At 34.6% G+C, this 18,220-nt stretch overlaps 1 protein-coding gene across 1 annotated transcript; it reads left to right on the top strand.

Annotated features, from left to right (window-relative positions):
• The first annotated feature begins 8,921 nt into the window (after positions 1 to 8,921).
• LOC102515708 (olfactory receptor 1052-like) lies at positions 8,922 to 9,864 on the top strand. The gene is given in 2 exon segments (XM_014563447.2): positions 8,922 to 9,479; positions 9,481 to 9,864. Coding segments are annotated over 2 exon segments (942 nt in total).
• The last annotated feature ends 8,356 nt before the right edge of the window (positions 9,865 to 18,220 follow it).

Below are 18,220 nucleotides of genomic sequence, written 5' to 3' on the forward strand. Positions count from 1 at the left end.
TAATTACCCATTGAAATTGGTTGTTTTTTGAAGAGTAGATGAATTAATATATGTAAAGCTACTAGTAAATGCATAATTTGAGAATTAAATGATCAGATATGTATAAATCTCCTAGAATATGTGTAAAACTTTTTGTGTCTGTCACAATGTAATGACATATGATTGCTCATTACTTTACCAATATTATATTACTATTTGATTTTAAGACAACAATTAGGGTTTGGTTTACTATAAGAAATTAGGAATTTTAAAAATATCTGTGAACCATTCCAAATGTTCTGAGATACTGCCAGAGACCAAAAAAAATGGAACCTAACATTTAACTTTGTGTCCCTTCATCATGTTAAAACATTTGCTCTAGGCAAAAATGTCAGAGTACAGAGTACAACGCCATTCCTTTGTTCTTATTTTTGAGTGGTTTCTGAAATGTATGGGTTATTTTGGTCATTCTTTTCATTTTATTGTATTTTCCTAATTAAAAACATTAAGGAGATTTCATATCATGAGTGAATTTCTTCTAATTATCCATCTATTGTGTTAATGCACATAAGGTTGCATGAAGAATCAAATCAGCTTCCTTAATGGGAGCTTTGTAAGTTTGACTTATTTTTCATTTTTGAAAATAAATTAGTCTAAAATAAGTAAACTACAGTGTATTCTAAACTATAAAATTGTTAAGAATTGATCTAGCCTAGAGTTTCTTAAAGTGGCACTAGTGACGTTTTGGACCAATTCTCCTTTCTTGGGAGAAGAAGGGGAGGAAGGTCTAAGTTGCACACTTTGGGTGTTTAGCAGCATCCCTGGTCTCTGCTCACTAGGTCTCAGTGGCACATTCCCCATGTGTGATAACCGAAAATATCCACTTTGTCAAATATTCCTTTGGAGGCAAAATTATCCCGGGCTTAGAACTGCCGAACTTGCTCAACGCTAATTTTTTGTCCATAACACAAATGAAACTCATGGGTGAGGTTACTGCCTGAACATGTGTCAGATTAATAATCTGGTAAAAACATCTCAGATGCAATTTTATTTTGTTCTGCATTATTTCCCTAACTTCTAAGATGTACTTTGATAATATGCATAAACAAAGAAAATTAATATGTACTTTTAATAAACTAAACACATAAAATGTAAATTATATATATATATATATACACATATATATTTTGTGAAGTGAGTCAGAGTTGAGAGAAAGGCAGAATACAGTAGGACATTTGTGACAATCACATTGAACTAGATTTTTCTGCTTCTGTCTATGATGAGAGAGAACGCTGTAAGACTGTGTTACATTTCAATCATAAGAAAGTAATGCAACGTACAAATCTAAAATACTAAAACCGATGACGTCACTGGAAAAATATCTGCATTTCAATGACCATCTGCAATTCAGGTCAGAAGTAAAGTATGTAACAGGTTCACATCTTATTGCCCTTCACTGAGACCTGGAAGTCAAGGGCAAATGAGCTCTATGACATGATTTGAAAACTGTCAATTTTCCTAGCGACATCAGATTAAAAAATATGTCATACTTAAAGGATATAGTAAATATATGTCTTCAAAAGAGCCCATTCGTAAGTAAATTATTTTCTCAGAAGTAAATAAAAAAACATGTTCTTGAAACACATGAGATAACGTTTGCTACAATAATGTAAAGATAAAGATTTGGAGTGAATATTGGTTGAGAATCCATACTTTCTTTTAGTTGGCTACAAACACTGCTAAGTATGGTGAAGAGGACATGCCACAATTTATAACTGATATATCACTATTAGTTCTAATTAAATATATACATGCTCCTTTGTGTTGTTATACAAAATTTTCTACGAATAAAAATTTAATCATTGCTGTGTAAAAACCCCAGGATTTCACATATGGTAGCATATCATTTTTCCTATATGAGAAGATAAAATATTTTATGCTTTACAAAGTCATCACATTTTTGTTTCATGTGTTCTTGTGCAAACTAATGGAAAATGACCTGACACCATCTCCCTCCGGGTACTTTCTCACCTCACAGAGACAGAAGCAGTGTGAGGTGTGCTCTTCTCATCATTCACCTCATTTTGAAGTAAAGCACACTAATCTGGCTGGATTAGCCATCACTATTGAGAACTGGGATATATGGCTTTTAAAATATATTATTAGGGAAAGAACTGCCCCTCCTTTCACTGATCAGAGGATGAGATCCAGCAACCATTTGCCATGGCCAAACCCTGGGTTCTAGCTCTTTCCTGCAAATTCAAAATTCATCAGTTGCAAGGGCACCAGCTTCTCCTTTAGTTTGACCTTGAGGCTGAAAAACAAGTCCAATTGAGATCATGCAAGGGGGAACAGAAGCTGGCATTGCCACACAGGGGCATCACCACGCCTCTAGGTGAGCAAGGGCTGGGGTCCAAGCCTGGCAGCTGTGAACAATGGCAGAACATGTGACCTGAGCTGCCACTTCCGCATTCGTTCTGGTGGTATGATGCTCTGCCACAAAACTTAAGCGGCTGAAAACAATAACCATTCATTTTCCTCAGGAATCTGCCATGTGGGTAGGGCTGGGCAGGGATGAAGTCTCCGTGCTCTTCAATGCCTTGGCGGGCCCTTTGGGATCACTTGAATAGCTCAGACTGGAATAGCTGTGGGTAGTCTGGGCATCTCTTTTTCAGGCAGTCTTAGGACACCCCCCTTTAAACTCTCCAAATATTCTCTTCTTCAAAGCAGCCTCAGAGTAGTCCATGAGCAAGTGTTCCAAAAGACCAAGGCTGATGCTGCTAGATTCTCATGTCTTAGCCTTGGAAATTCCAGAACACCCCTCCTATGTGGAAACAAGTCACCAAGTCCACCCGGATTCAAGAGGAAGAGTGTCAATGAATTTGCAGCCATCTTTAATCCATGATAGCATTTTATCATAATTTATTTTCTTAACTTCTCAACTCTATATACTTTTCAGAGGCTTACAGAAAAGCAACCAGGAGGGATTTCTTTTGGACAAATTAACCCTTAATTGGAATTCCTCTCTTCTCACCCAAATAGTGGCTTCCATGATTTATACCTGTGTCAGTAATCCACACCATTTCTACTAAACATGACTGTGAGCACAATCCTGACATTGCTATGGGATGCAGGTATGCATATTTAGGATAGTATAAATATACTTTTTCAATGTATAGGAAAAGAAAGGTATGGCAAACTGGAAGCAGTTTAGTAAATCAGGGACAAATCCATCTAAAAATCCTCCAAGAGAAGATGTCCAAGGACCCTGACGGGACACTTTCAGCAATCATTTGGACCTTCCCCAATGCAGGAGACCGCCATTGTTGATCTAGATACAATGTGATGTGTTGGCCAGGATGCATATACTTCCTTGGCAGCTTAACAGAATAATTTTAAAGTATAACATTTTCCAGGCCAAGCATTCCAGGAAAATTCACTTGCCCTCAAGAATTGGATGGTCTTCTTGGCTATTTGTCATAGCATGCTTGGCAGACTTGAATTGTTTTTGTCACCTCATTTACTGCCCTCCCAGTAAAAAGACCACTGTTGAAGTTGTAGTTAGATCTTTTATAATTCTTCATACCTGCAAAGTGCTGTCTCTTAGTGTTCAAGTCAAAGTTTGACTGTGAAGCATGGAAAGAAGACCTGGAAAAGTGAGCCCAGTTGAGTCAGCAATCCAGAGTTCACGTGTGCCTGACAGGGGTAAACATTTGTTCACATAGGAAGACTAACCTTATAGGAACACATTGTCCATGATATAAGATATCATGTGAGTCAATGAGCCAGGGACTACTATCTCCATCATGGATATAAATATTGCATAAATAAGGCTGAAATCTGTGACTGCAGTGTGAGGACTTGTGGCATTGCTCAGAAGCTTCTTCCAGTGACTAGGGAATCTGTTTACACATTGGTGGTTGCGGTAGGCAGAGTGGCCCCCCAAAGATGCCTCCCCAGCATTTATAAATGAGGACACATCAGCCCTTCCCATGATTTGACCAAGATCGAGAACCTTTGTGTGTTCCAAACTTAAAGTTGCAAATACATGACTTTGGACCGCTGACTGATCAGAAATCTTAGCTGTGTTTAAGGGAACAACATCTTCTTACTGGATTAATCAGGGGAAGGAGTCCAACTGATGAGGCTGAAGCTTTATGACATGTCAGAGCCTGTGGCCTGAACACAGGCTCATCTCCTCAGCATCTCCCTGGGGTTTCCTGCCTTAACTTTATCTGTAGATGATGTTCGTGTGACTTTGCAATAGGACGGCTTGTAAAGAATCGCTCTTGGATAAGTCTTACCTCGCTGTCGTTTCTGAGGAAAAACCCATCTGATTTGGCTTTTTATATTTACAAGCACTATTTACGTTATGTGAATTGCGTGTCAATAAAAAAATCTAGTTCTAAGTAGAAAAATGTATTTATACATAGTAGGGAAATTCTAATGTCATTCTCGGCTACTATTGTCTTATAATTTATCTTATATATATATATATAAAGTATTAAATTATAAGACTTTAAGATAAATTATAAGACTCTGGAGCTTCCCTTCCTTCCTCCATCCCACCTTCCTTCTCTGCCTCCCTTCTTTTTTCTCTCCGTCTCTCTTTCTTGTTTAGTATTAGATTTCATGAGAGCACAGACAAAGGTATATATTTTAAAGGCAATGTCACTGGAGCTCCATAAATGTTACGTTGGTATCTGGATATAACAATTTTTTCAGCTTTTAATCAGCAATTAATACACTGATAAAATATATACTGATGAATTATCAGTATATTAAACTTCAAGTATTATCCATCTGAAGTAAAAAATTAACTAATGTGAATAGTGATTCTGTTTCAGAATACTGAACACATAATTCCCCATATATATATTTTTTTATTATGAGTTATTGTTCTCAGCAATGGCTTTTCCACACAGAAAAAAACTGCACACAAATAAAATCTTCTATATTATTATTTAATAAGCAATGCTTTGCTGTGTTAACAAATGCAACAACCAACTTTTTTCTAAGTTTTGATTCAAATTGCAAAACATAATATTCTAATTATATAACTAGTAATTGCAGCAATCACTTTTGTAAAAGCTCTTAAAGACTGCCACAAATTTACTTAAATAAACTCTTAATATTTTAAATTTAATTTATTTTTTTTTCTTTTTATCTTACTAGGTGTCTGGTCAACAAATAAAATCAACACAAGATTATAAATACTTCTTATATTTTAATACAATATTATGGGGTTTTTAAGTTATCCCGATTGCTTTAAAACTGAAGTCATACTCCAAATTCTGTTTTATTTTCAACAACAATAAAACAGCTGTAAGCCAATTTTTTAATTATGTATCTGAAATTGTTATTACAAATATCAGTCTGATGATCTAATCTACAAAGTTTCTCAAACTTTGTGTTTTATTAGTTGAAGTTTATCACTTTATCTTCGGGTGAAACATACTTATTCATGGAATAATTATACCTACTAACAAAAGTCAGAGAGGCCATCTCAGAAGATTAAAGCTGTCTGTTAGCCAAGAGATTTTTGCCTAGCATATAGGATTATTGTTTTTGCCTTTGACACCGGTCCCTTGTTAGAGTTATTGCAGCAGTGACTTCATAAATTACGAAGGAATTAGTTTATTGCATTTAATCATATTGCTTTTTTTTTTCTTGCTTTGAATCTGCAACCCCACTCTCATTGTATAGCTGACTCTATTTTTCTCATGGACTATTTTGTTGGATTTTGAATGTCTTTTGGTCTCTTATGACATAGTAATATCTTCTATTTGGTATCTAAGGACACTCATGTTGTATCAGTATCTTCACAACTGTATGTAATTTTGTCATAATTCTTTGAATTTTGTGCAGTATTTGGATTGACACAAAACCATTATTTTATTTACCTGCATATAGGTTACTCTCTTTTTATGCTAAAATACCTAAGAAATTGTAATGAGTTAACAACAAAGCTTAACAAAACTATCTACTACCCTCTCCCAAACACATAAATAATGGATATATTATTTTCATAATTGAGTGCTAAATATAAAATTATGTAAAAAGCTAATAAACGAATGTGAAATATGTGCAGAATTCCTACACTATTATGAGTCTACCGATTCAGTAGAATGACAGGTATAACAGAATCGTTAAGACACAGTCTGCATCTCCTTGATGATTATTGAATTATTAGAGAGAAGAAAATCATACATTTTTATATTAATAATCTAAAAGATTATACAATTAATTTTTATGTGTAATCTCTGATAAAACTATTTTATTTTATTTATTTAATTTTTTTAAATTGAAGTATAGTCAGTTACAATGTGTCAATTTCTGGTGTACAGTATAATGTCCCACTCATGCATATACATATGTTCATATTCATATGTTCATATTCTTTTTCATTAAAGGTTATTACAAGATATTGAATATAGTTCCCTGTGCTATTCAGAAGAAATTTGTTTTTTATCTCTTTTTATATATAGTGGTTATTATTTGCAAATCTCAAACTCCCCTCTCATAAAGCTTTAGTGTAAATGATAAAGTTTTTCAAGTATGATGATTTATAATCATCAATTTATATCAATTTCATAATGAATCAGTGAGATAGATAAAGCATGTATGAATGTTCCCATTTTATAGGAAGAGAGACAGTTCAGCTGTTTCATCATTAGAACATTTCAACACTTGTCTGAATAGGTCTATGTCATTGGAACACATTTCTTTAGTTTCTGCAATTGTTTATTGTCTGTGTTGTGCCTTTATCCTAAATGTGTGAGTTTTAGAGAACACATCCATTTTTAAAATTGTGTTATTTGTAGAAAGAAGTATATTTTATCAAAGTGAGAGCAGAATTATCTACTGAACAACTGTTGAGAAAACTGGCAGCTCTGATTATTACCAGTCTCAAGAGAACAGAAGAGAGGCTAATGATCCAACCTCTGAACATCTGAGGTTCCCATATGCACAATGAGCTACAGTTTGTGCCCCCAAAAGAAAAAGAAGGAAACATAAAAATGCTCTACTTTCAACAATAAATCCTTTAAGAATCATGAAAACCCAGTCTTCTCTAGAAATCCTGCTTAGTCTGTACTTCACTTAACTGGGTATATTTAGGAAATGGTGATGTAGGTTTATTTGAAATTTTGATATTTCCTTTTATCTTCACAACAGCTGTAGGATTTCAGTATTACTCCCCAACAGCCAGAAAACAGTTTCTTAACCTGTGGTGAATTTATCTTTCAAAGATTTTCTTCCCATTTTGTGGAAAAGGGAAACTATTTACATAATACCTAAGTTCAATATTTTCGTGTCTGTGTGTATGTTTATGTATTTAATATTTGGTTTATATCATAACTTAAAGTTACTTGCACATTTCTGGAAAATTCGAGATATTCTACGGGAAGTGGAATATCTGAGAATTGTAACGTATTTTACCTATAGTACAAGGAAAATCATTTCTTCCCAATCTTATTAATAATAGTTTCTGGAAATCTTTTAGATCCAATTTTATTTTATAATTCCAATAAGAATATTTAAAGAATTATTTTCTGTTTTCCTTGATTTTGTCACTGCTTCCTGTCCATTACAAAACCCGAGCATGCACACAGAAACTTGATTCCCAGAGCTCAGGACAGCTTTTGCTACAAGTTGCTGCTTCTTACCACTGCAACTCCAGTGTGCTTGAGTAAAGTAGCTTCAAATGAATATGCTTTAAAGTTAGACTATCTAAGCTGTATAGTTTTGGGTCTTTCATTACATCAACGTGTTGGTTGATAGTGAGTTTTAAAAAATTTTTATTTGTGATTGTTGTTTAAGTTTTGTGTGTGTGTTACTTGATTTTTGCTTCTTTTGCCTTATAAACAATTTTAGTCATAAATCATTTGCTATATATTACTTCAAAGTATAAGTATATTATATTTTTTATGAATGTATAGGCTTTTGAATTTATAAATGACAAAACATTTAATATAAAACATAATCAGTTATCTATTTATCTGTATATAATAGTCACAGAGTCGTAAGTAATTTATATTTATTGAATGTAGGAAAGTACGCAGGAATGGATTAATTTATTGATCTGGAACCATAAATATTGTTGAATTAGTATTATATCACGTCAAAAAAAAAAAGTGGAACTAAGTGGCAGCCTACATTTTTGCCTACGTTTTTGAAAGCAGGACATATCTGACCAACATGGTTTGAGTACTTGCCTCTCTCCATTGAGTTTTTGGGTTTGCTGTTTTAAAGATGTGAAGGGAAATGCAAGGACACAATGAGAAAGTTTTCAAGTTAAATCACACCACTAATTTTGATTAGCTTCAAAACTAAATAGCAAAGGAAAAGATTAATCCACATCTTCCTCCTCATTCAACTCTTCTGGACAGCACAGTCATTGATTGTCCAAGTGGGGAATCTGAGCATCAGGTGATTTCAAAAAAGTTCTGATGTTTGCGATCTGTAAAGGAAGGGAGTTTAATATGATGAAAGACAGTGTCATGACTTAACTGGGTGTGCAAAAAACAGGTTTGCCACAGATAAAGAAATAATTTCTTTCCAGAGTGGCACTGTTTGTAGCCCCGGTAAGCAGAGTATTTGTGAATGTCATACAGATGAGGCGTATCTGGGTTAGAATGTCAGTGCTACCAGTTTCACGATCTAAGAGAGTTTCCTTATCCCAACTGTGATGATGTAGAAACTGAGAAGGAGGAAACAAAATAAGCTCTAGTTCCAAAAATTTGAGTCACTGTAAATGAATTGTCTAGTATACATGTGGTCCACTGCTGAAGTTAATATCTTTTTTCATCTAACTACAGGGTAAACATAAATGCCACCTGCTGTTATGAATCCAGATCACGCAGAAATCATATATATTTAGTTTTTTTATCTGAGTGATATCATCTTGTTCTGGAGCTAAAGAACGACACAAACCTGAATGCATGGCAGGTTGGAATCATACAGGTGTGAAGGAATTCCTTCTGGTAGGTTTAACTGAAAATCCTAATTTGCAGATCCCTCTCTTTGTGCTTTTCATTCTTATTTATTTCATCACGCTGGTAGGTAATTGGGGGATGATCGTGTTGATCTGGTTAAATACTCAACTTCATAGTCCAATGTACTTCTTCCTTAGCAACCTCTCTTTTTGTGATATCTGTTACTCTACTGTCATTGCTCCTAAAATGCTGGTCAATTTCCTGTCAAAACACAAGTCCAGCACATTTGCCGGCTGTGTTCTACAGAGTTCCTTTTTTGCAGTGTATGGATCCACAGAAGGCATCCTCCTCTCTATGATGGCTTATGACCGCTATGTAGCAATAGCCAACCCTTTGCTGTATACAGTCATTATGACCCAAAGGGTTTGTATTCTGATGGTTCTTGTATCTTACTTGGGAGGGCTCATTAACTCCCTGACACAAACAATAGGTTTGCTCAAACTAGACTTCTGTGGTCCGAACATTGTGAATCATTATTTCTGTGATATCCCCCCTCTTCTGAAACTAACTCTCTTGCTCAGATGCCCACAACAATGAAATGCTGCTTTTAATATTCTCTGGGGTCGTTGCAATGTTCACTTTAATTATCATTGTGGTCTCTTATACTCGCTTCATCATCGCCATCCAGAGAATCCACTCGGCCGAGGGGAGGCACAAAGCCTTCTCTACTTGTGCCTCCCACCTGACTGCTGTGACCTTATTCTATGGCTCTGGAACCTTTAGTTACATCCAGCCAAGCTCTCAGTATTCCCTGGAACAGGAGAAGGTCTCCGCTGTGCTTTATACGTTGGTGATCCCCATGCTAAACCCACTGATTTATAGTCTGAGGAATAAGGATGCGAAAGATGCAGCAAAAAGGTCAATATGGCAGAAAAGAACCTCCACTTGACTCAATCTCGTCTTTTCTAACCTAACATTAACCTGAAAATAAATAGACCTTCTTTAAAATTGTATCACAGATACAATCACAAACAAAACTGTAATCAAGACACTCTCATGTAATTTGAAACGTGAGTCTTGGGTTTGACTTGAAGACTGAAAATCACTCTATCTCACCATTCATTGTCTTGTGAGCTGCAATAGTTTCATTATCAAAAAATTTGATAAGTATATTTTTTTTTCTAACAAGTTCTCATGATAAACTCTGAAGGTCCTCACCATGGATTTAAAGGAATCTGACATGGACTCAAATCCAAAAATACCCCAACAACTGGCATTTATCAAATCCATTGTTATCTCAGAAAAAAACTGAAGTTCTTGGCCTGATTTTCTTAGATCATTAGTTTTTGTTCTAAAAACGCCATCACTCTAGTAAAAACATATATCTTCAACTTCATATTTAAACTGCATATCATAATTTTATGTTAGAAAAAATGGCTATAGAAACAAGTAACTCTCATTAGTCATAGTTCAGTCAACATATTTTTACTGAATACTTTTATTATATCTGTTATTCTGTGTGACCCAAAGCTAAAAAGATTTAAGATATGGAGAACAAACTGTTAGAGTATCAGGCAATGGAGGAATGTGGTCAACGGGAAGGACTACTAAAATGTAAGAGAATATATGAATTGGCTCTAGCATGGAATTTTAAAGCAAAAGCAGTAGAAAAGGAGTCTGGAAAGGTATTTAGGGATATATATATGCAGACACTTCAATGCCAGTATAACATGTTTTGGACCCTCTTTATGGCTAATAAATGGAACTAAAAAATGGAACACAAATAGTATGCTTTAAGAAAATTCCCCTGTTTTCAGCATTTTGGAAAGTCAAAGAATATTGGGGGAAAGTTATCCTGAGACAGGCAAGAAGTGTTACTGGTGAGTAATATAGTGAAGGGGACATATTCAAGAGATAGCTCATGAATCATCCATGGGACTTGAAAAATGATTAAGATTTCCTTTTTTGGTTGTTTATTTATTTATTTATTTGAGAAGAAAGGTTTAACATGCCTGAGAGTCTTTGAACCTGTGCCACTAGTCAGATAAACTGATTAAGAGAGAAAAATAGATGCAAGCTTTGCCTTCTGGGAAGAGAGTATAGCCAACAACAATGCCAAGGAGGTTTCCTAGGACGTTCAAGAAATCACAAGAAGATCAGAACTGGAATAAAAAGGGAAAGGAGAGGTGAGGCAAGAGATGTTTCCAGAGAGGAAGAGGGGCCCAGGCCATGCCTGGTACATGTACAATAACACATCCAAAAGCCTACAATATGTGCGCTTTTTTCAAGCACATGCAATATTTACAAAGTTGAGCAGATGAGAGGGCCAAGAAAAGTCTCCATGCACATCAAAGGATATAGTGAGCACTAATTCTGTAGCAGTGACAAGATACTTCAGTTTGATAAACCCAGTTTTTTCAGTTGTAAACAGAGAATAAACAAACCACTTCAAAGTTTCCTAAAGAGGTAGACAAATTAGATAGATGATGGGTAGATAGACAGCTATGCAAATATAAATACAGATACAGATTAGATATAAATGTGATGTTTAATGTAATTTTAACATGTTAAGAGCTGAAATTCTATAAGGGAGAAAAAATATGAGAAGTTGTATAATTCAGTTAAGTTTAAGGATCTCAGGCTAAATAACACGAATCAAAACACTGCAAAACACACCTGTGTGATAGAGCATGTGGGATATTATAAGAAGATGAATGTATTACCTAATGTTATGTCTCAAACTTTGAGAAAGCATGAATACACACTGGATATTCTAAAATAACATTATTATTATCTATAAGTAAATATATGTATACAATTACCTTAGTTTATAATTTTTTTTTTTGAGAAGAAAAGGTTTACATGACTGAGAGTTTCTGAACCTGTGTCATACTGGCAAGATAAATTGGTTAAGAAAAAAAAATTAGACATACAATCTGTATGTCATTAGAATTTTTCTATCTATGTGTAAATGGAGTGAGAGAGAGATTGAGAGAGTGATAAAGCGAAGGTAGCAATTGCAATTGTTATTTATAGGTAAGGGGTCCATGAGTGATTGTTAATTCTTCTTGCAAATTTGTATTATTCTTGAATCTCTTCTGTAAGTTGGACACGTTCCAAAATAAAAAGTTGGGAAAACACAGGGAAACGTGTTTATAAAATAATAGACCACTTTTACCTCCAAGCAGATGAATGGGATTAAAACAGTATTTATGCAAAAATAGGAAACGCGGGATAAAGTGCAGACGTTATCTGTTGGTACAGGTGACTAGCCTGTCAAGGAACAGAGAGCTGGAGTGGTTTTGATTCCGGACAGGTGTAATCTTAGAGAGGCGAGCTGATTTCTAGCCTTCTGATTCAGGGCACGCTTGAAAATGCAGTCTGGTAGAGGGTGGCGGGTCCTGCGCGTGTTCAGAGGAACCAGCAGAAATTCAGCAGATACTTTGCAAGTTTCACTACATATGGTTGTACTTCCTCCCAGGCATGGAGACCAGGTAAGTAAATAAACAGAGGGCAGACAATAGATGATACACAGACACATAGATCAAGAAATAGATAGAAAGGATGACTTAAACTGAGAACTTCTGAAAAGCAGAGAGGAACTTTTGATGGTGTCCCAAACAATATGAATATTAACGGCTGCACCCACCAAAGTGATGGGCTGCTGGTTCCGAACCTGCGTCCTGCGGCTGCTGTGGGGAAAGAGCAAACAGTGGAGTTTTAAGCGGTTATTTGGACTGACAAGGTATGTGTACTGGGCTAAATAGGAGCTTAACCACACAGCTGATTTTCCACACAGGAAACTGGAGGGGAAGAGGGTGGGTTGAAGAGTATCCAAAGCTGGATCTGGGTCACAGAGGCCAATTGAATAAATTGAATTGACTCAATAGAATTACATTGAACAGTAAGTCCAACTGCAGTATCGTCATTCTCTAACATACATATTGAACATTTAAAACTGATTTTATATTGTATCATATGACAGATTTCAATAACTGAAGTTATATACAGTATATTATTATCTGATCACAGTGGAATTTAACTTTAAATAGATGACAAAAACTAAACTAATCTTCGTTTGTTTGGAAATTAATCAACACAGTTGTTAATAAAAATTTAATAAAGTTCTCTCTAGTTCTTTGTGTGTGTGTGTAAAATGATGTGATATATTTTATTTGTTTAATGATTTAGAAAAGGCAGCACAATTTGAAGCATGGGAACAAAATATGATCGCTGATATTACCAAATTTTAAGGCTCAGTATAAAGCTACAGCACTTAAGACAATGTGATATTAGCTCAAAGTGACATATTAACGAGTGCAAAAGAACGAGAAGTCCAGCAGAGGACAAACAGACACAATGACTTGCTTTACAATAGAGCTACTGATACAAAGATAAGAAAGACGTTGTGTGCATGCGTGTTGCAGATGGTGCTAGAACAATTGGGTAACTGAATGGGGAATAAACGTCACCTTGTAACTCATACCACGCACGAAAAGCGATTGAAGATGGATCGTAGAACTAAATGTCTGAAAGGTAGAAGAATAGAACATCTACAAGTAATCAAAAGTCTATGTCTTCGTGATACTGAAGTGGACAAACATTTCTTAATAAGGACCCACAAATAGGAAAATTATAAAGAACAATGGAAGCACTGGCCTTTGTCTTAACTGAGGACGTTTGTTCCTGGAAATACACCACTAAGAGACTAAACAGCCACAGACTATGAAAAGATATTCATAGTATGTGTATTTGATAAGGGAACCATATCCAGAATATATTAAAATCTACTGCCAGTCAATAAGAAAAGACAAATAAGGCAACTAAATGTGGGAAAAAATAGATAAGTGACTTTTTAATGAAAGATATACAAAATAGGTAAAAGTATATGCAAAAGTGTTCAATATCATTACTGACAAGTGTGTGAAATGGTACAGCCACTGCAGAGAACGGTTTGGCAGTAAGGTGAACAATGCCTGAGTTACGTCCCAGGACTTTCACTTAGATATGAGCATGTATGTCCATCCATAAACATACAGGAACAAAAATGTTCTCAGTAGTTTTATTCAGAACGTTTATATTTAAAAATTAGAAATAAAAAGCTGCTGATTGTTGAAAGAATAAATGAATACAGTTTGGTATATTCACAAAATCGAATGCTCAACAGCACTTAAAAAAAAGTTATATTATTGACATACAATAATATAAATGAATAATTTACAATAATATAACTGTGCATAATATTACATTACATTACAATAATATAACTGTGCATAATATAACTGTGCATAACTATGCACAGTTAAAGAAGGCAGATGCAAAAAGTCCATGTGTAAGAATCCATTAAACCACAGATAAAACTAAGTTACCATATTAGGGCTATGAGAGAGCATTTTGTAATGCTAGAAATATCTGTATCATGACTCATGTGGTGGTTATACTCATGTATGTAAATATAAAAGTTAACTAAGCTGTTTTCTTACTATCAGGGCACTTTACTATCTGTGTGTGTATGTGTGTGAGTGTGTACATAATTCTGAAACAAGTTCCCAGAAGAAAAGAGGAAAACATGAAATTTCAATTAAGAAAGTACATAAAGCAAAGGGAAGAGTAAATTTAAAATTTGTGGGTCATTATACATAGTGATTGAATTTTGACTGTACAACAATCATAGAATTTTATTGAGAAGTTTAAAATAAATGGACTATAAATGCATGGCAACAATAATGCAAAATGCAGGGTGTATCAATAGAGTTGAATCTTCCTAGGTTCAACCATTATAAGGAAATTTTTTTAAAGGAACAGAGTGAATTATAGTCGATATCTCAAAATGCATAATGTAAAAGGGAAGGCAATCATTAATACATAGTAAATGTGAAAGTTAGAACAGTACAAACCATATACTGAGACATTCTTAAAAACTTAATAGGCAAGGCATTTCTTAAACAGGACACACTAAGGGGAAAAATAATAAATTGAACGATGTTGATAATTAAAATTCATTTATAGAGTGAAAAGGTAAGCTAGAGAATCAGAAAAAATATTTTTCATATATATGCACATACAAAACTATAAACAAATGTATAAAGAAATCATACTGCATTTTGTGGGGGAAAAAAGTCTATTCAACATTTTACTTGAGATTCCTATTACATAATCACAAAACACAAAAGTAAGTTCCAGGTTTAGGCAGGCTTAAATATGAAACGTATATTATTTTAAAAATGAGGCAAAAATGCACAATGGATGAATGAACAATAAAAAAAAAGAAACGAAAGATGCTCAAATTGTGAAAGAAGAAGTATAATTCTTGTTATTTCCAGGTGAAATTATTCTGTGTGTAAAAAATCCTAACCAATTCTTTGTTTTTAACAATGCTAATAAATTTTTCTATATGCCAAATTCAATTATGGCCCGATAAGTATCTTAAATATCAATACTTTTTAAATTTAATACCAGGTTTTTTTTTAATTGAAGTATAGTCAGTTTACAATGTTGTGTCAATTCTAGTTAATACTAGTTTTTATTGCAAATAAAGACATTTGATCTTAGTCTGAGGATCCACTGGCATATCTGATGATTGATGTGAAGCCACTTGCCAGAAATATGTGCTTTTTAAAAATAATATTGCATATAACTTTAAGGAGTTAATAAACCAACAGAAATAATAGGGCCTTTTTGAACATAATTATTTATTGTTTTTCTTTTCAATTAAGTGCCTGAAAAAGCATATTTATACAGTTTTCTCAGATACTTTTTTGTCCTTAATCTATATAATCTCGGGAGAAAAGAGAATATAGGTCTCAAAAACTTAATTTATTTATATTTTTATATAAAGTTGACCCTTGAACAATACAGGTTTGAACTGCAAGGGTCCACTTACCCACAGATTTTCATCAATAGTAAATACTGAAATACAGTAGGATCTTCAGTTGAATCCATGGAAATGGGTGGATCACATATATGGAGGGTGGGCTGTGAATTATACATGGATTTTCAACTACACAGGAGGGCTGGTGCCCCTAACACCTGCACTGTTCAGGAGTCAACTGTGTATTTCTTATGTTATTCTTTCATATATGGACTGAAAATGAATTTTATATTTAAAAACTAAAGTAGAGACTGCATCAGGTACTTTAAAAAAATGTTCTAGGCCTTCTAAAATAATGGCTCATCTTCTGGCTTAACTCAGCCGTAGAATCTCACCTAACCCCACCCCTACTGTAATAGAGAAGAACAAATCTGACTCCTTGTTAGATCTGTTTCTTTGGCTCTAACCCTGTGCTCTGTTTCCTGTGCTGAGTCATGCTGATTGTGCACCTTTTGTAAAAGAATGTTGCCTGCAGCCTGAAATATACAGTCGAGCCCATTCTCAAGGCTCTGTCCTTTAAGGGTATAACACTTTCCCATTTGTATAAAGATAAAAAGTTGCAGAGTCAAAAATAACATTTGTCTTGTTGGAGGTCTACACGGACACCATGACCTGACCTATGTGGACAGCTACAAGAACAAAGGATTCCGACACCAAGTAGTTTGCAACAACCAACCATATTCCCTCCCCTTTTTAGTATAAAGGAAAACTGACTTGGGTAAGATGGTTCTCCGGGACATTAGCCTGCCTTCTACTCGGTCTGCTGGCTTTCCAGATAAGTCATCATTCCTGCCCCAACACCTTGTCTCCCAACTTATTGGCCTGTTGATCAGTGAACTGAATGATTTTGGGACCCAGTAACACTGCCACCTGCCCCATCAGCTTTTACTTTAGGGATTTAGGAAATTTGCATTTAGGAAGAAAAATGTAATTGTTTTTAGAATAAACAATAAAGGATGATTCTTATTTAGATGTCTACGTAATGGAAGAGTGTGAAATACTGCTACCAGAATCCATTATAATTCATTTTAAGTTAAAGCCAGAAGCCCCCAGGTTTTCTATCCACAGACATATAACTAGACTGGAGGAATCAACATTCAAGAGATAGGTGGTTGGATTCACTACAAGGTACCTTTTAAGAAGTAGTAGTTTTAATTTTCTTGTATGACTTTCTTGCAATCCAAAGAAGTAAAGGAATAAAATCGTTTTTTATCTAGTCTTGCTCTGCTACCTTTAAGCCCACTGATACCCCATTTTGGTTTTGCTTGTGTGTCTGTGTGTGTGTGTGTTTGACAATTAGTTCCAAATAATGGGTTCAGCTTCCCTTGCTGAGATGTGGAGCAGGCATCACTACCAATTCTATTGAAGGTTTGTTTTTTTTTTTTTCCCAAAGATTATATATTTCTGTTCCTTCCCTATACTTGACCCACTTTTCCTTCTATTCATTTTAACAATCAGGAAATCAAATGTCTTAAGGGAACCATTAAGTTCTTGAGAGTTTCCTAAATCCCTCAAGAGGCAGAGAGGAAATTTTAATAATATATTTAATATATCTTTGGATCACAAGATTAACTCCAGGGACCGTATTCCCATTTGAACGAAGGGAGATATATAACTGAACTTTTTAACAAAACATATCTTCTAACATGATTGTTTTTTGATCATCTTTCTCTTGCTTTCACAGCTTGGAGTCTGTGGCTTTGGTTCTCACATTTAAATAAGTTTGAATTTCAATCTTGCTACTCAGTAACTATTATTTACCTAATATATGTATCACTGAAAATATCAGTCAATTCACTATTCTTGTGTGATTTGGGTTTGTTTGTTCTGGTGGGGAAATAGAGAAAAATAAGCTATGAGGATCAGTATTGATAAGGTTCATAAATGAACTAAGGTGTTGACTATTTTTTTCTTCCACTGGTAAGTAAAATTCACTTATTTAAATATCCAGTCTACGTACATTCTGCTAATCAGTTAAAAATATCCCAAAAAATGAAGAAAAAAAGGTTCAGATTTTAATGTGATGAAGACTTCAAGTTATAGGGGAGGGAGAAATTTGTAATTTGACTGTTATTCCCACCTTTTGTCTTACACTTCATTCTCTTTTTCTGTATTAGCATCAAAATTGTTATGCAACTTCTATTGGAATAATGAAAAATCAGTGTTTAAATTCAATCTGGAATATTTCCTAAAGGACAAATTGCAATCCAAATCATGACTCTGTATTCCCATGGGGATGTTTCATCTGTCACTCTAGATACTCTAGATCTAGCATAGATGTTTCCTTATTTCATATTAATCCAGTGATCTTGCAATGCTATTCTTGTTCTAAGTTTTAATCTATGTACACAAGGAATAGCATCTCCCAAGAGAAAGGATGATTAAGCCACCAAAAAATCATCCTTTATTCTGCAGAGGTAAAGTCACTAGTATC

This window comes from Camelus ferus, chromosome 10, assembly GCF_009834535.1.
Source record: "Camelus ferus isolate YT-003-E chromosome 10, BCGSAC_Cfer_1.0, whole genome shotgun sequence".
In the NCBI taxonomy this organism is placed as follows: Eukaryota; Metazoa; Chordata; class Mammalia; order Artiodactyla; family Camelidae; genus Camelus; species Camelus ferus.